The sequence below is a fragment of the Nycticebus coucang genome, chromosome 20 (genome assembly GCF_027406575.1).
Source record: "Nycticebus coucang isolate mNycCou1 chromosome 20, mNycCou1.pri, whole genome shotgun sequence".
Taxonomy (NCBI): Eukaryota; Metazoa; Chordata; class Mammalia; order Primates; family Lorisidae; genus Nycticebus; species Nycticebus coucang.
In genome coordinates this window covers 48,073,529-48,087,018 of record NC_069799.1, presented here as the reverse complement: position 1 = coordinate 48,087,018, position 13,490 = coordinate 48,073,529, and the positions used below count along the sequence as shown (strand labels likewise).

Below are 13,490 nucleotides of genomic sequence, written 5' to 3'. Positions count from 1 at the left end.
GGCTCAAGTGATCCTCTTGCCTCAGCCTCCCAGGTAGCTGGAACTACAGGTGCCTGCAACACTGCCTGGATATTTTTTTTAGTAGAGATGGGGTCTCACTCTTGCTCAGGCTGGTCTCCAACACCTGAGCTCAAGCTATCAATCACCTGCTTTGGCTTTTAAGACGGAGTTTTGTTCTGTTGTTTGGGCTAGAGTGCCTTGGCCTCAGTCTAGCTCATAACAATCTCAAACTCCTGGACTCAAGTAATCTTCCTGTCTCAGCCTCCAGAATAGCTGCAACTGCAGGCAACTACCACAAAGGCTGGATAATTTTTCTATTTTTAGTAGAGATGGGGTCTTGGGTCTTTCTTAGGCTGGACTGGAACTCCTGAGCTCAAGTGATCCTCCTGCCTCGGCCTCCTAAGAATGCTAGGATTAAACAGATGTGAGCCACTGATATTTTAAGCCACCTTTTTTAAAATGTGTATACATTGTGTTTGCTCCCTCTGTATATATCTGAGTCTGGGTTTATATAGCTCTACCTCCCCCACCTGAGAGCTCTCTCTCTCTTTTTTTTTTCTTAAGACAGAGTCTCACTTTGTCACCCTGGGTAGAGTGCTGTGGCATCATAGCTTACAGCAACCTCAAACTCGTGGGCTTAAGCAGTCGTCTTGTTTCAGCCTCCTGAGTAGCTGGGCCTACAGGTACCAGTCATACCTGGCTATTTTTCTTTCTTTTTTTTTTTTTTGTAGAGACAGAGTCTCACTTTGTCACTCGCAGTAGACTGCTGTGGTGTCACAGCTCACAGCAACCTCCAGGTCTTGGGCTTAGGCAATTCTCTTGCCTCAGCCCCCCTAGTAGCTGGGACTACAGGTGCCCACCACAACACCTTGCTATGTTTTTGTGCAGTTTGGCCGGGGCTGGGTTTGAACCCGCCACCCTCAGTATATGGGGCCAGCACCCTACTCACTGAGCCACAGGTGCTGCCCTATATATTTTTTTTTAATTTTAATTTTTTTTTTTTTTTCGTAGAGACAGTCTCACTTATGGCCCTCGGTAGAGTGCTGTGGCCTCACACAGCTCACAGCAACCTCCAACTCCTGGGCCTAAGCGATTCTCTTGCCTAAGCCTCCCGAGTAGCTGGGACAACAGGCGCCCGCCACAACACCCGGCTAAATTTTTAATTTTTTTTTACCTGAGAGCTCTCTTGAAGAACTGAGAGCCTGCCTCATGTATTTTTCAGTTCCCAGTGCCTGAAAACTAATAGAAACATAATGTGTTTTGAGTAAATGAATATTCTGATTATACATCTGTCAACCTCTTACAGTTCTGTTAAGCTTTTTTTGTTTTACAACTTTTCCATTTTGACACAATTATGAAATAATTCTCCCAAATCTTAATTGTATATAGCCAATTAGAAAAGGATGAGAATCTAGAAAGTAAGGGAGGAGGATGTAAATTTAAATTACTTATTAAAAATGTTAGTTAAGGGCGGCGCCTGTGGCTCAGTGAGTAGGGCGCCGGCCCCATATACCGAGGGTGGTGGGTTCAAACCCAGCCCCGGCCAAACTGCAACAAAAAAATAGCCGGGCGTTGTGGCGGGTGCCTGTAGTCCCAGCTGCTTGGGAGGCTGAGGCAAGAGAATCACATAAGCCCAAGAGCTGGAAGTTGCTGTGAGCCGTGTGATGCCACGGAACTCTACTGAGGGCAGTAAAGTGAGACTCTGTCTCTACAAAAAAAAAAAAAAAAAAGTTAGTTAATTAGGCTCGGCGCCCGTAGCTCAGTGGTTAATGGCGCCGGCCACATGCACAGAGGCTGGAGGGTTTGAATCCAGCCTGGGCCTGCTAAACAACAATGACAACTGGAACAACAACAACAAAAAATAGCCAGCCGTTGTGGTGAGCGCCTGTAATCCCAGCTACTTGGGAGGCTGCAGCAAGAGAATCGCTTAAACCAAAGAGTCTGAGGTTACTGTGAGCTGTGATATCACAGCACTCTACCGAGGGTGACATTATGAAACTCTGTCTCAAGAAAAAAAAAGTTAGGTAATTGTAATTGACTCTTTCCTATCCCATAGGGCTATAAGTCACTATGAAGTAGTTTCATAAAGACCATTCGCAATTCTTTGGTTTTATTTTAAATGCGAATATTATTATTGTATTATCATTCAGAAATGCATTGATATGAATGTGTTGCATATTCAAGTTGCATTTATACTCACAAGAAATTGGTTTTACTTTCTTTTTAAAGAAAACTGAACTGAAGAAAAAGGTGTTTTACTGAAGAAGACTGCTGGGCCTGGATGACCTCAGAATGAAATGGATTGTGGTATTCACAAGAAAGTCTTAGTTTGTGATGATTACATTTCTTTTTGTTGTCCAGTAGTTTGGTTTGTGTACATATATGCATACATATTTTGCACTACACAAATGATAACATTTTAAGGACTAATGTCACTGATACTTGAATAATCAATCAATCTCAACTAGGTTATAAGTAGCATACATATATTTACCCTACCCTTGAACTTGAAGAACATTAAATTATTAATCATTGTTTGGTAACACGTTTACCTGATTATCTCCCGTAGAGAAATATAAGCTGCTTTCCCAAGGTACAGTTATGATAATGAGGTCAGATAGATTTATAGGCGGGTATTTTTAATTTTGTAAACTAAAAATGAGAAAGAATGCAAACCAGGAGTGTTTCAAATGAGATTAAATCAGCGTCCTGTCTTAGTCACTGAATGGCCATGTCACATAGTATAAAAACTACTGGAAGAATCTTCTTCATCTTCACTTTGTGGGTTGCGCATAAACTTTTTTGGGCATCCATAACCTTGAGTTTGGTGTTCAGGCATCTTATGTCATAAGCTTGATGTTACAAATGACTCACAGAACGACATAACCTGCTGATGGAAATGATGAAGAATGAGCATATGCAGGTTTAAAAAAGTGTATTCTGAGCCTGCAGATGAGTAACATGATTTTTATTCAGTCATATACATTTATTTCTTTGTAGTCCTTTTCCTTTAACTGAGGATATCTAGGGTCTGCTTCACAGGTGCTTTGAAATATAAAATGAAAACTTATTTATACCGTTTTTACAAAGGTCAAAAAGGAAACACATGAAAATCACTTTTCTGCAACTGGTGAACAAAACAGACTGGACTCTTAACCTCTTAGTGCCTCAGTTTTTCCTTCGGGTAATATTTTAGATATACCTACTTTATAGGGGTACTGGAAGGATTTGCAAGCTAATAGGCCATATGCTTTCATATGAATAAGGCATGCCCACGTACTGGAAATTAGTTCCTCTACCCCACTTCTCACATTTAAATCAAAAAGAAGGCTATAATTTAGATCCTTTGAGACTTTTTGGAAAATCTTTCTTCCTGTATATCTTCTAAATTCCTTGCTCACTTAGATGTACCTTGTGCTTTGAAGATTTCTTTGATTCAAATGCTTGTAGCAAATACTTTTTAAGTAGTCTCAAGATATATGATGTTGGGTTAGCATCATGTTTTCAGAATACTTTAAATAAGAAGAAAAGAATTAATCCATCTTTAGTATTAGTTCTTTATTTGCCTGAAGAAAAAAGTATGAGAACATAATTTGCTTTTTCCAAACTTTTTTTTCTTATTCTTTTCTTTCATGTAATTTGGCGATAATTACTTTTTAATCCTATCTTGTTTAAAATTTGTCTAAAGGGATCTATTAATATTTGTTTTAAAATAACTGTCCTTTATTTAGAAATACAATAAAGCAAGTAACTAACTTACACATTAAAGTTTAGACCTGTGGATCAGAGATATTTTCAAAAATTAGACACAAATCTGATGTCAGAAAAGGTGGCTTTTCTCTTAGTATATAAACAAACAAAATGCAAATTAAGAATGTAAGCAGTTGTGAATCATTATAGGTGGCCAGAGGTAACTAAATCCTAGGGGTAAATATTTGTATCCTGTTCCAAAGTCTTATTTTATAGTTTAAAAAGCACTTTGCACACATTTCTTGTATATAAAAGTAAAGATGTAATTATAGGGTATAGTGTTCCTGCTTTGTTTAACAAGAACCTCATTTTAAATTTTGAGGTGACAGCTATGGTATTTTTTTAATGATCAACTTTTTTTCTGTTTCTTTATTGTAAAACTAAGTTAAAAATAAAAGGTTAATGAGAAATGATACGGTTTTTGTTACTTGTTACTGTAAGTGTGTTGATCATGTGCTAAGATTAAATAAGAATAAGCAGAAGGAATTCATATACAGTAATTGAGGCTCTTTCAGCATAAAGCTATGCTGTTATATATAATTTGGTAAAATTCAGACTCTGGACTCGGTGCCCATAGCTCAGTGGTTAGGGCGCCGGCCACATGCATGGGGCTGGTGAGTTTAAACCTGGCCTGGGCTTGCTAAACAACAATGACAATAACAAACAAACAAACAAAATAGCCGGGCATTGTGGCAGGTGCCTATAGTCCCAGCTACTGGGAGGCTGGGGCAAGAGAATCACTTAAGCCCAAGAGTTTGAAGTTGCTACGAGCTGTGATGCCACGGACTCTACCGAGGGCAGCATAGTAAAACTGTCTCAAAAAAAAAAAAATATCAGAAAGTAGGATGAAATTTAACTTGTTTAATCTTCTGATTAAGAATGTTAGTGATCCAATCAAAATCTTAGTTTCAATTCTACCAAATATATGTTTCTTTTTTTTTTTTTCCTTTTTTTTTCTTCTTCTTCTTCTTCTTCTTCACTCAGACCCAAAGTATCAACACTCACTAGTATAAGTTTCTTATAGGTACTCAATCCTGATCAACCATATTTGTGTGGGGAGGGGGCAGGGAAGTCTCACTTTGTTGCCCTGGGTAGAATGTCATGGCATCATAGCTCCTAGCAACCTCAAACTCTTAGGTTCAAGCAATCCTCCTGCTTCAACTTCCTAAATAACTGGGACTACAGGTGTGTGCCACAATGCTCAGCTAGTTTTTCTATGTTTTAGTAGAGATAGGGTCTCAATCTTGCTCAGGCTGATCTTGAACTCCTGAACTCAAGCAATCCACCTCGGCCTCCCAGAATGCTAGGATTACAGGCATGAATCCAGCCTAAGATATAATTTTATAAACACAATTTGTCCAGCTATGGTAGGGAAGGTGATGTCTTCTGATGCCCCCCCCCTTTAAAAAATGTTTGAGGAAGGGTCTTGCTATATTTCCCAGGCTGCAGCCTTGAACTCCTGGACTCATGATCGTCTTGCCTCAGCTTGAGTAGCTGGGACTACAGGCATATACCACCATGCCTAGCTAATTTTTAAAAATTTCTGTGGAGGGCGCCGGCCCCATATACCGAGGGTGGTGGGTTCAAACCCGGCCCTGGCCGAACTGCAACCAAAAAATAGCCGGGCGTTGTGGCGGGCGCCTGTAGTCCCAGCTACTCAGGAGGCTGAGGCAAGAGAATCGCTTAAGCCCAGAAGTTGGAGGTTGCTGTGAGCTGTGTGAGGCCACGTCACTCTACCGAGGGCCATAAAGTGAGACTCTGTCTCTACAAAAAAAAAAAAAGAAAGAAAACAAGAAAAATTAGCAGGGCACAGTGGTGCATGCCTGTAGTCCCAGCTACTCAGGAGGCTGAGGCTGAGGCTGAGGCTCGCTCGCTTGAGTCCAGGAGTTTGAGGTTGCTGTGAGCTAAGATGATGCCACTGCATGCTAGCCTTGGTTACTGAATGAGAGCCTGATGCAAAAGACAAAAACAAAATAAACAGTGGTACAAAATAAACAAAGAAAATAAATAAAAGAGAACTTTCCCCAGTTTCAATTCCTTAATATATATTTATAAATTTCTTTTATTCTTTAGTGTTTGTTAAGTGGAACTTTTTAATAATACATAAAATCAGGCATGGGAGTAGCCACTGTTTTCTCTTATTCTGCTTAGCACTCTTTCCTCTTTCTTCTTTTATTTTTATTTATTTATTTATTTTTGAGACAGAGTCTCACTCTGTCCCCTAGGCTAGAGTGCCATAACGTCATTATAGCTCATAGCAACCTCAAACTCTTGGACTTGAGCAGTCCTCTTGCTTTAGCTCCGGAGTAGCTGGGATTACAGGCATGGGCCACTACGCCTGGCTAGTTTTTTCTTTTTTTCGTAGAGACGAAGTCTTGCTCTTGCTCAGGCTGGCCTCAAACTCGTGAGCTCAAGCAATCCACTTACTTCGGCCTTCCAGAATGCTAGAACTACAAGCATGAGCCACTGTGCCTGGCCCTTTTCCCCCTTCTTCTGACATCAGTACCCCTCTCTTCTGCCCCTGCCCTCTTTTGGAGAGCTCTTCATCTTCCACTTGAATCAAGTGATTTTGGTAAGGCTGCTGGATGGAACCCCAGCTATGCCCATTGCTGCTCACCACCACCCCCCCCACACACACACAAGACACAGTAATAGGCATGTGACTTACACCTGGCCAGTTTGTCGCCCATGCTTCTGGCCACAGAGATAAGCCCAAGGATGGGCAGAGGACCATCGATGAAGCAGTCAAGAGTTATTCTCAGGGGTTTATTTCATGGAGCTACGAAGAGAAAGTATTCTTGCACTCTCTCTATAGTAGACTTTTTAAATTCACAACAGTATTGAGTGGAAGGTACTGATGGTTCCTTTATGCTCCCTCCCCTTACGTACATGCATAAGCTCCCCCCTCATCAGCATCCTCCAGCAGAGTGGTTATATTTGTTCCAATTGGTGGGTCAACATGGACGCATCATTACCACGGGTTCTCTGTTGGTGCTGTGCATTCTATGAGCTCAACAAATGTAAGATGATGCGTATGCACCACGACAGGGTGGTTGTACCATCCTAAAAAATCCTCTGTGCCTAGCCTATTCATCGCTCTTTGCTGACTCCCTGCAACCACTGATCTTTTCACTCTTCACTTTCTCTATTTTGCCTTCTTGAGAATGTTATATATTTGGATCATACAGTATGTAGCTTTTTTAGACTAGCTTCTTTCACTGAAGGCACTTAAGGTTCCTTTGTGTCTTTTTATGGTTCAATGACTCATTTCTTTGTAGCACTGAATAACAGCCAATTGCATAGATGTGCTACAATATCTCCATCCATTCACCTATTAAGACCATCTTGGTTGCTTCCAAATTTCAGCAATTCTGAATAAACAAGGTGCTCAAGCACCTGCAAACATCAAGGTGCAGGTTTTGTGCAGGCATCAGTTTTCCCCTCATTGGTAAATACTAAGGGGCATAACTGCTGGATCATATGGTAAAGAGTATGTTTTGTTTCGTGAGAAACCCTCAAACTATGTTCCAAAGTGGTAGTACCGTTCTGTATTTCCGTGAATAGTGAGTGAGAGTTACTGTTGCCTGTATCTTTGTCAACATTTGGTATTGTCAGTGTTGTAGATTTTAGCCATTCCCATAGGTATGTTGTGGTATCTCATTGTTGCATTCTTTCTCTTGGAATTATAGCCTGCTAAAGATATTATCCTAGAGGTTCTGGGGGCCATGTTGCTTGCCACTTGGAGAAGCCTTTTAATAAGGCCAATGCCAAGACTTAGAAACTTTAACTTAGAGCCACAGACAGTAAAGAATGTTCAAGTCCTTCATGCAGTTAACTCTGAGAACACCACTATCCGTCTCTTAGGTCAAGCGTGTATGGCTGTAATCCTAGCACTCTGGCAGGCCGAGGCAGGTGGATTGCTGGAGCTCACTCTTTGTGAGCTGAAGACCAGGTGGATTGCTGAAGACCAGCCTGAGCAAGAGTGACACCCCATCTTTAAAAATAGCTGGGCGCCTATAGTCCTAGCTACTCAGGAAGCTGAGGCAAGAGAACCACTTGAGCCCAAGAATTTAAGATTGCTGTGAGCTATGATACTACAGCACTCTACTGAGGGTGACAAAGTGAGACTCTGTCTCAAAAATACACCCCCCCCCAAACAACAACACTACCCCTCTCTTTATATAACTTGTTTACATGGGTTGGTGAATTTTCCTTCCTACTGAATGTAGTTTAAGTTAGGTTGCTACTAGAGTCATGAGTAACATGGGTAGCTCTTCATTCTCAGGACTGAGTGCAGGCCCTGGGGACAAACTGCCTGGATGTAAATTCTGGCTCTGACACTTGCAGCTGTGCAATCATGGGAAAGTCATTTTAAGTTGTATTTCAGTTTCCTCATCTATAAGAATAGAATAATAAAATCTCAGGGAACTACATTTAAGTTGTCACCTCATTTGAACAGCGCTCAGCACAGAGTAAGTCCATCGTAAATGGCGGCTATTATGATGGTAATAATGATATACTTTGATTTTGCTGTCAGTACTTTTACAAAAGGAGGACAAGACACCCCAACTTCCTTTTACAGATTTTAGAGGTGCTATGAAGAGATAGACACTGGAAATTTTGTACAAAAGTACAAGTTTCTTTCTTAACAAAAGCCAGTCTCTAGTCCCAGCTACTTGGGAGGCTGAGGCAAAAGGATCACTTGAGCCCAGGAGTTTGAGACCAAAACCAACAAAAGCTAGTCTCTTCCACCCATCCTCTGGATACAACCCCTTTCCTCAAGGAATTTGCCAGTTTTCCTTCCCAGAGTCAATTACTGTCATGAAAGATTGTTTTAGTTCTAATGAATATGTTTGAATGCTATTTCTTGATTTTTCTGTTTTAGGAATTACCTATTTACTTCCCATTACTGAAATCCAAGATTTCATTCCCCTTCTTTCCTTCACTGCTCATATGCATCCTTTTCATTTTACCCATCTTTCAAATAGAGTTTGTCAAGAACCGTGAAGGATCTGAGAATTTATGATACTTTGAATGCTAGTAGAAGACACAAGACTCCTTTTTCAAAAACATGGTTTATTACACATGGCAATAGCAGCAGCCAGTGTATTAGTGTATTTGTACTCATGGTCCAAGTCCTAATTCCCAAAGAGGGACAAAAAGACGTATGATACCTGTATATGCAGGGGGGTGCATTATGGGTTAGGTACCCTGACTTTAGGGAACCCGAATGTTTTATACATAGCAATGGGTAGTAAGGAAGCCTATACTTTACTCTGGAAAGTAACATTATTCTGTGATGCAGTAAGTATCCTATTTACTCCAAAAGAAGGTACTGTCTCTGTCTACCAAAGCTATGTTAAGTATATTAACATCCTTCAAAAAGTTGATAAGATGGTCCAGAACAAAGGTACTTGACCTCACTTGCACGACATATAGAACTGCACAAGAGCCCCAGAGAATTGTCTCCCAATGCATTTGTATTGAAATTACGGTTAGACCAGTGTTCAAGGTTCATGTTGTTAAGACCATGTAAACACTATTCATAACTGAGCAACGTATTCAGCTACAATCATTTTTTTCCTTTCCTCTACAGCTTTTGATTATTGCCTGGGTTAACTATATTATTTTTTCATTTCCTTAGTTTTTCCTATACGTAACAATATTTAATCCCTAACTCTTTCCTGTTTGTCTAAAAAGCTGAATCTACAACATCTTTTTTTTTTTTTTTTTTTTTAGACAGAGCCTCAAGCTGTCACCCTGGGTAGAATGCCATGGCATCACAGGTCACAGCAATCTCAAACTCCTGAACTTAAGTGGTTCTCTTAAGAACTCCCAAGTAGGGCGGTGCCTGTGGCTCAGCGGGTAGGGCACCGGTCCCATATGCTGGAGGTGGCGGGTTCAAACCCAGCCCCAGCCAAAAAAAAAAAAAAAAAAAAGAACTCCCAAGTAGCTAGGACGACAGGTGCCCACCACAATGCCCGGCTATTTTTTGGTTGTAGTTGTCACTGTTTGGCAGGCCCAGGCTGGATTTGAACCCGCCAGCTCTGTTGTATGTGGCTGGACCTTAGCCGCTTCAGCTATAGGTGCCAAGCCATACAACATCTTGACAGGTATAAATTTATGTAATAAATCATTTGTTCACAATAAATGCCATCATAGCAGGCCTTACCTTATGGCTGAATTTCAGGTGACTGTAGCTGAACATGGTAGGTCTATAACTGTAAAGAGGGTCTGTTAACTTTCCACTCAAGAATACTGTCTTCTATATTGGGATCAGGCTTATAGTATATTTCTCCAATTATTCAATAATGTTTTAAGTCCCTCTTAAAATTGATACGCTGGGCAAACACTAAACTGGCTTATTCCTTACACTGGTTCTGCTCATTCCAAATCTCCAAAGAAATCACCACAAATCCCCAAAATACAGGTGAGTCAGCAGTAGCTCAGAGTTCAACCCGTGCAAAGCCTTTTAGTATGGCAGAGCCATGGTTTGAACAATTTGTGTTCGATCCAAAGCCTTTTTTCTTTCTACTACTTGTAAATATCATAAAGGACGATAAATACTTCTTTGCTTCCACCTAATTTAAGGGAAAGATGTAATTCACATCAAATGAAGATTTAACAATTGTATTTTGAAGATTAGAAGTGGCAACCATTAGGAACATTAAATCTAAATAGTTATTACTAAAACAAGCTCAGTAAAACCATTAACCTATGGATTCAATTATATAGCACTGAACACAAAGGGATATCCGACTACAACAGTTTTAAACTTGTACCTTTGTCAACTACATTAAACAGGGTTCTCACTGGGATGGTAACAGAAAAATGCTAAAGCCAATGTGCAAAAGGAACAATTATTTCATAGGATACTCTATTAGCAGAAACTTACATGGGGTGGCCCCTGTGGCTCAGAGGGTAGGGCACTGGCCCCATATACCGAGGGTGGGGGGTTAAAACCTGGCCCCAGCCAAAACTGCAACAACAACAACAACAAAACAAAAAACTTACAAAAGGTGCATTTAAATATGAACTTGGCTCTTCTGGGGGTTAAGTATGCTCAAAGCCTTAATGAATTTAAGATATAACCTGTGAAGCTGAATCTTAGTGTATATGTATTTAAGAGAATGATGATGACAGAGAATCTACTTGTTATATTCATTAAGCAATAGTAAACTATTTTTTGTTTCTTTTTTAAGGATTAGCCTATGTCTGCTAACATTGGATTTTTGAAGTAAATGACTATAATATGTAATACATCATATTTTTTATTAAAATTAAACAATCTATTCAAATCGCAAAATTTATATCATCCGAACCCTTCTGGTATTATTTTAAACAAATATACACTGTAGAGCAAGTACCAATAGAAGTCAGGGCAGTGAAACTATATCATTATTTGTAAAGTTAGTTAAAACCTTAGACCTTTGTTTATTCCCCAAAGCAGTTATAGGACTAAGTGAAAGAATTTTCCAGTTTTTTGGTTTTTTTTGAGACAGACTCCCACTTTGTTGCCCTTGGTAGAGTGCCAGCATCATAATTCCCAGCAACCTCGAACTTCTGGGCTCAGTGATTCTCTTGCCTCAGCCTCCTGAGTAGCTGGCACTACAGGCACCTGTCACAACGCCCCGGCTATTTTTAGACATGGGGTCTCACTCTTGCTCAGGCTGGTCTCAAACCTGTGAGCTCAGGCAATCTACCTGCACCAACCTCTCAGAGTGCTAGGATTATAGGCGTGAGCCACTGCACCTGACCTCCCAGATGCATTTTTTTTTTTGTAGAGACAGAGTCTCACTTTATGGCCCTTGGTAGAGTGCCATGGCATCACACAGCTCACAGCAACCTCCAACTCCTGGGCTTAAGCAATTCTCTTGCCTCAGCCTCCCGAGTAGCTGGGACTACAGGCGCCCGTCACAACGCCCAGCTATTTTTTGTCTTTATTTATTTATTTATTTATTTTGTGGTTTTTGGCCGGGGCTGGGTTTGAACCCTCTACCTCCGGCATATGGGACCGGTGCCCTACTCCTTGAGCCACAGGCGCCACCCAACCCAGCTATTTTTTGGTTGCAGTTCAGCCGGGGCAGGGTTTGAACCCACCACCCTCGGTATATGGGGCCGGCGCCTTACCAACTGAGCCATAGGCGCCGCCCTCCCAGATGCATTTTTGAGGTCACAATTGTGGCCTTAAATGATTGCCCTTGAGACAGTACCTTCTGCAGGCAATCATGTGTAAATAAATTACATTTAAATGAAGCTGTATGATTATTTTGTTATTTTAACACCAACAGAATAGTACACTGAAATCAACAGATAAGGAGAAAGAAAATCAAGGTCATGGCTCACTCTCTTTTGGTGGTATTAGTGTCATTCTAGTTTTATTGATGCTTTAGTTTTCATAAAGTGCAGTAAACAAAATAAATAAGACAAAAAAGCTTTTAAGATTAATATACAGTTCTGAAATTAAGATAAATTGCCAATTACATTCCTGACAGCCTTTTAACCCTGTGAAAGCTGTAAATACATTAAATGCACATTGACCCAAGTATAATTTCTCCCCCCTTAGATCAGTTTATTATTAAGAAGTATATAATTATGCAAGCATTTCTATAACACAAGGTTCGACTGACAGGAAATATACGTGCTATAGACTAAATCCAGATACAGTCAGGTGCTGAGCGTTATTCCTGGCTTCAAAATAGGATGTATCTGTTGCATCCTCTGGTTGGGGTATGAAAGGCATAGTTTGATGCTGCAGATTTTCCCAGTCCACGTCGCTGAAGAGAGGGTGATGTTTCAGTTCTTAGGAAAAATATAAAGCCAAACAGAATATTATGACATCATGACCTAAGGGAGTTCTGCTTTATAAGAATTAAAAAACAGAATGCCTCACATATAGCTTGCCCTACTTTATTAAGGCAGTTTCACAGACATTTGTCATCTGTCTCCCTATTAGGCCACATATGTCACAAAGGCACACACTTACCATTTTGCATATCACAAGCTTATGACAGATGATGGTTGGTTTGTACTTGTCATAAGAGCCTTAACAGAAGGCCTTAACAGAAGTCGATCTTTCTTTCTTTCTTTTTTTTTTACTTGTTTGAGACAGAGTCCCACTGTGTCGCCCTCAGCAGAGTGCTGTGGTGTCACAGCTCACAGCAACCTCCAACTCTTGGACTTAAGCAATTCTCTTGCCTCAGCCTCCCAAGTAGCTGGGACTACAGTGAGAAGCCAGTCTTTCTTGCTGACTGTATCTTCTCACACAACCCCTGACTCCAGAGAACACAGTGTGGTCCATTTCTCCATCCCTGATAAGTCTTCCACATCGCTGAGCCTCCATGGTTAACGCTCCCATTCTCATATAAACAGCGTCTTGCTATCTGTTTATATCATGGCACCCCTCTACTGCCCAAGATAACTCGAGCCTGCAGCTCATCCTCCACTCTCTTTCTTTCCTACACTCCACCGTATCCTTCGTGGTGATTTCAACAGTACACTGATGACACTTCTGACACATTCTCTTCGTGGCTTTTTGCTTTCCTTGATTTCACTGACTCACACCTCTACAACATACCGACTGTCTCGTCCTACATCTGGAAGCTGTATATCACAGACCTGCTCTGCTTACAGGATCTGGAACTTTGCTCACCCCTTTACCATTCTGCTACCTGTCATTGTTCCTGTGAAATAAAAATATGCTCTTTTGACTACACCGTGATATTCAGTTGTTGGACATA

The 13,490-nt window shown here is 40.7% G+C and overlaps 2 protein-coding genes and 1 pseudogene across 14 annotated transcripts in view; 1 reads left to right on the top strand and 2 right to left on the bottom strand.

Annotated features, from left to right (window-relative positions):
- ACBD5 (acyl-CoA binding domain containing 5) overlaps positions 1-4,160 on the top strand; it is a 51,417-nt gene extending 47,257 nt beyond the window's left edge. For all 8 annotated transcript variants that reach the window (XM_053572663.1, XM_053572661.1, XM_053572659.1 and 5 more), the window contains one exon: positions 2,230-4,160. In XM_053572663.1, coding sequence (XP_053428638.1) covers positions 2,230-2,242 — 13 coding nt within the window. In that variant the 3' untranslated portion in view covers positions 2,243-4,160. The remainder of the gene's footprint in view (positions 1-2,229) is intronic.
- A 566-nt stretch (positions 4,161-4,726) lies between these two features.
- On the bottom strand, positions 4,727-4,774 carry LOC128573215 (uncharacterized; annotated as a pseudogene).
- Positions 4,775-12,111: 7,337 nt separating this feature from the next.
- Positions 12,112-13,490, bottom strand: part of MASTL (microtubule associated serine/threonine kinase like) — a 38,899-nt gene continuing 37,520 nt past the window's right edge. For all 6 annotated transcript variants that reach the window (XM_053572657.1, XM_053572656.1, XM_053572652.1 and 3 more), the window contains one exon: positions 12,112-12,552. In XM_053572657.1, the coding sequence (XP_053428632.1) occupies positions 12,395-12,552 (158 nt within the window). In that variant the 3' untranslated portion in view covers positions 12,112-12,394. The remainder of the gene's footprint in view (positions 12,553-13,490) is intronic.